General features: G+C 31.3%; 1 protein-coding gene across 1 annotated transcript in view; it reads left to right on the forward strand.

Annotated features, from left to right (window-relative positions):
- LOC107444210 (proton-coupled amino acid transporter 1-like) overlaps window positions 1-2,253 on the forward strand; it is a gene marked incomplete at its 5' end in the record, with an annotated part of 24,762 nt that extends 22,509 nt beyond the window's left edge. The window contains 1 exon segment of the mRNA XM_071181985.1: window positions 1,611-2,253. Coding sequence (XP_071038086.1) covers window positions 1,611-1,738 — 128 coding nt within the window.
- Window positions 2,254-4,049: the final 1,796 nt, after the last annotated feature.

Consider the following 4,049-nt stretch of genomic DNA (forward strand, 5'->3'; position numbering starts at 1 on the left):
TAGCAAGACGGAAAAGAGAAAAACCTGGTACGTAAAACATTTCATTCCAGCATTTTTTTCGAAAAAAATGAAATATCTGTAACTATCAAGATTTCTTTTATAATTCTGGCATATATATAAAACTGCTTCTTTTCCAAGATAAAGTAGATATTGTTGAAAAATTTAAAAAAAAGAATAAGTAAACTCCTCCCCAAAACTAACTATAACTGAAATGGTTTTACTACCAGCCTTTCCTCTTTTCCGTCTCGCTTTCACCCCTGAATGCAGGAACGCACGAATGTTGCTCTGACGACGACATTAATAGAAATCACGGATGGGGTACTCAATTTTGTGGGTTGCTAAACACTCTTTCTGAGTAGAATCAACTCTTTTGTATGGAAAATAAAAATTGATGTTTTTTTTTTATTGTAAACCCAATTGAAATAACAGTACAGCTCTCACGAGAACATAACTCGAGACTAAAAGTCTGAGGTAGTCTGCTGCTGTAAGAACAAGATTAAAACCACTACTTATAAGGGAGAAAAGAAAAAGAAAATGACATGACTTTTCCATATCAACTAATCAACTTTTCCATATCTTCTATAATATAATAATAGTAATCACATACTATTTACTTACCACTGTTTATTAAACAATATCATAAAACGATACGAAACGATAAATTAAATTTATTAAACACATTTCAACAATAACATGATATGAAGCACAGAAGTAAAATTCATGTCGTGATTTTACTTGATACTCGTAATTATACTTATACTTGATACTTGATTTATACGTGATTCTCCGAAAGAAAGACAGAGGGAACCACTACAGATTGGAGGATTCATCAGGTTATTGATGTGGTTGTTGGTTGGTTGATTGAAACAACTTTTCTGAACTCGTACTGAAATCACCTATTCATTCCATTAAAAATAAATGTTAAAATTTTTTCATCTATATAATAAATTGAACCTATTTACAAATAATTGAACCTATATAAACACTTAAGGCCTGTTTAGACGATCCAAGCTCTTGGACAAAGATTGATTGATATTGATGGAAACTTGTTTTGCTTTGGTCTACTATCGTCCAAGTCTTTGGACGATAGTAGAGCATGTTCTACTTTCCATCCAAGTTTTTACTCCCTTAACCAATCAGCATCTTAGGTTTTGTGACGTCAACAAGCAGGCATCAGATTACGTCATTTTGCTGTGTGTTCTCATATATTTTAGTCCAAATAAATTGATCTGTTACGGTTTATTTGTGTTATTATGAATTTATTTAGTTATTTTACACTGATGTAAGTACGATTTTATAATGTTGAAAATGAACAATACGCATGCGTAAGTTTTTCTTCCAACCAATCGGAGACATTCAAGAACTTGAATAGTGTGGACGAAACATCCAATTTTTTGGACAGAGAAATTCCTCCAATTTCTCGAATTCAAGAACTTAGACCGTGTAAACAGGTCTTTATATATAATAATAACCTAACCTATATATAATATAACCTATATAAAATGATAAGCAATACAAAATAATAAATATAGTAATTAATCTATATGTAATAATTGAACCTAATATATAAATTGAATCTATTCTGAAAAAGTAGTATTTCTATTATGCAGGTCGGAGAAAGCTAATTTTGATTATCATCAAAGATGCTGCCATCATTATATTCGGAATATTCGGATGTTTCATCGGAACATATTCAACAATAAAAGAAATTGTTCAGAAAATGAAAAAGCCATCCTGATACTTGGTATTTTTCGAGCATTTGTAATACCAGGATCTCTTGGACACTCATCTCTAAAGTTCAGGCCTGAAGGAAAAAAGAAAGCAGATACTGGAAGTAAAACCATTTTAATTTTAGCTGGTTTACGGAAGGAGTTAATTATGCTTTTAGTATTAAATTATAAACTATTTATCACTATTTGCTTTTTTCTCGGTAAGAAACAATCTTATATATAGGTTATGATTGTTAAAATGTTTTTTGATAAACATGGATAATTTACTCCCCTCAAAAGCAAATCTAAATAAAATGGTTTTCCTACCAGTTATTGCTAACTTCTGAGTTGATTTATATGAACTTCAGCCCTGCTATATTACACTTGTAAGCACTGTGATAAAAACATTCTAATTCCGTACGGTCGTTGATTACTAAATTATGATTTATTTTTGTATTTGTCAATTATAGCAAGATAGAGTTAGTCACAAAAATACCTGAATGTTACAAATAATTTAGAAAATAAAGAATTGTAATTCTCGCTAGTTTCATGCATGTTCATTGTCTTGTTGTTTTTCTTTTTTTTTTTTTTTTTTTCGGGGGTTTTTTNTTTTTTTTTTTTTTTTTTGTCAGGGGTTTTTTTAAAACATGTTATTTGGAAAATAAAATGAATTGAGGCTTAGGTTTCATATATTACAGGGTTCCCTTGATCTACAAAAATAAATGAGTTGTAGCTAATATTTTTCAGGACTACTGAAAAATGCTTAAATTTGTCTTTCATTTGTAAACTATTATTATTTTCGCAGTCGTATATATTTCTTTTAACCTTCGGTATACGGGCGTTTCTTATATACCTATCTCTACGAACACGCGTCAATTTGACGCATGAACAAATATATATAACAGCACTTACAGAGATGCCAACCTGCTATGGACAGCAAATATATATTTTAAAATGGTAGTTTATCAATTGTGACGCATGGTTTAATAAATTCAATTTAGTAGATTTTTATCCACCACTATTTCTAAATAATTCGTAGGCTTAAATAATTTACCACTCATAATTTCAAAATTTACTATTTACCGTTTTTTTAAAATTATTTTGGCGTGTCAGGAGCACTTTGCATCTCTGCAGTTAGAAAGTAATGTAATTATGTACAATAAGAAACAAAATGAAAATATGAGATATATTTATGAAATATTCTAGTATTTTATTTTTCAACACTCGAACTAAGCTACTGAAACCTTCAAAATCAGGCATCAATTGACATTCTGCGTTTGTTCTTTCTATTATTGCTTATCGGCAAAAGTTGTTTATCGCTTGTTTCATTTGAGATAACGGATCGAAGTATTGTCGGTACATTCGTTTTTATTATTGATGTGATGTTTGCATATTTACTCAAAATTTTGTCTAAATTACGATTGCGTCAAATTGACGCACATCCGTAGAGATATGTATACCACCAAGAGAATTTCAATATTTCAATGCTTTTGAAGAATATAGACTTTAATATATATTTACCTCAATCAATGGTTAAAAGTCATTCATTACAAGAGAAAAAATAAAAATTCAAACGGTTTTCATAACTTTCCTTACAAAATTCGAAATGCATCAGAATGACGCGTCCCGAGAACCTAGTGTTAAATTTAATATGTATTGATAGCTTAAAACATCAAGATATCTCCAATTTCGTTACCACTTTAAAAAAATTTCCACACAGTCGGAACCCAGTATTAGTATAATATTGGCATTTGTATCAACGAGATTCTTAATCCAGCCAAAGAAAAAAATTAAAAATTGGGAATTAAGAAAAACTGAATCAACACCAAAGTTGAAAGCCTCTTTATGCAAGTAGTATGTTCAGGATACTCAAAGAGGGAACTTGCTTTGACAACTGAACTTTGAATGGAGGGCTTGTAATGACAATAAAAATTAAAGTGGTGAAGAAAAATATCGAAATTTTTCCATTCCTTACCAGACATCTTCGGAGTGCATGTCTGGATGAAACTTGTCAATGTCCAAACATCATTTTCAAATGCATATGAATGCATGAAAATAATCGGCCTAGAAAGGACTTTTTATTTTGTTTTATAACCGTCGTAGAACAGCCGATCTTATTCCTCGGGTTTATAACTACTGTTGTTCAGTTCCGAAGCCTTGGAATTTTGATACCAATCCAGAAGACGAGGGAACTCCTGGATCGAGAATTGGGACAACTTTGCTTTCTTGGCTGACTTTTTGATTGAACTAACCCGCATTTGTGCTGCATGAAGAGGACAACTACTAAAACCTTCCACGGTTAGCCTGGCGGCTAGGGGGCGATCCGTCGACGACTGAAGA

This window comes from Parasteatoda tepidariorum, chromosome 6 (assembly GCF_043381705.1).
Source record: "Parasteatoda tepidariorum isolate YZ-2023 chromosome 6, CAS_Ptep_4.0, whole genome shotgun sequence".
Taxonomy (NCBI): Eukaryota; Metazoa; Arthropoda; class Arachnida; order Araneae; family Theridiidae; genus Parasteatoda; species Parasteatoda tepidariorum.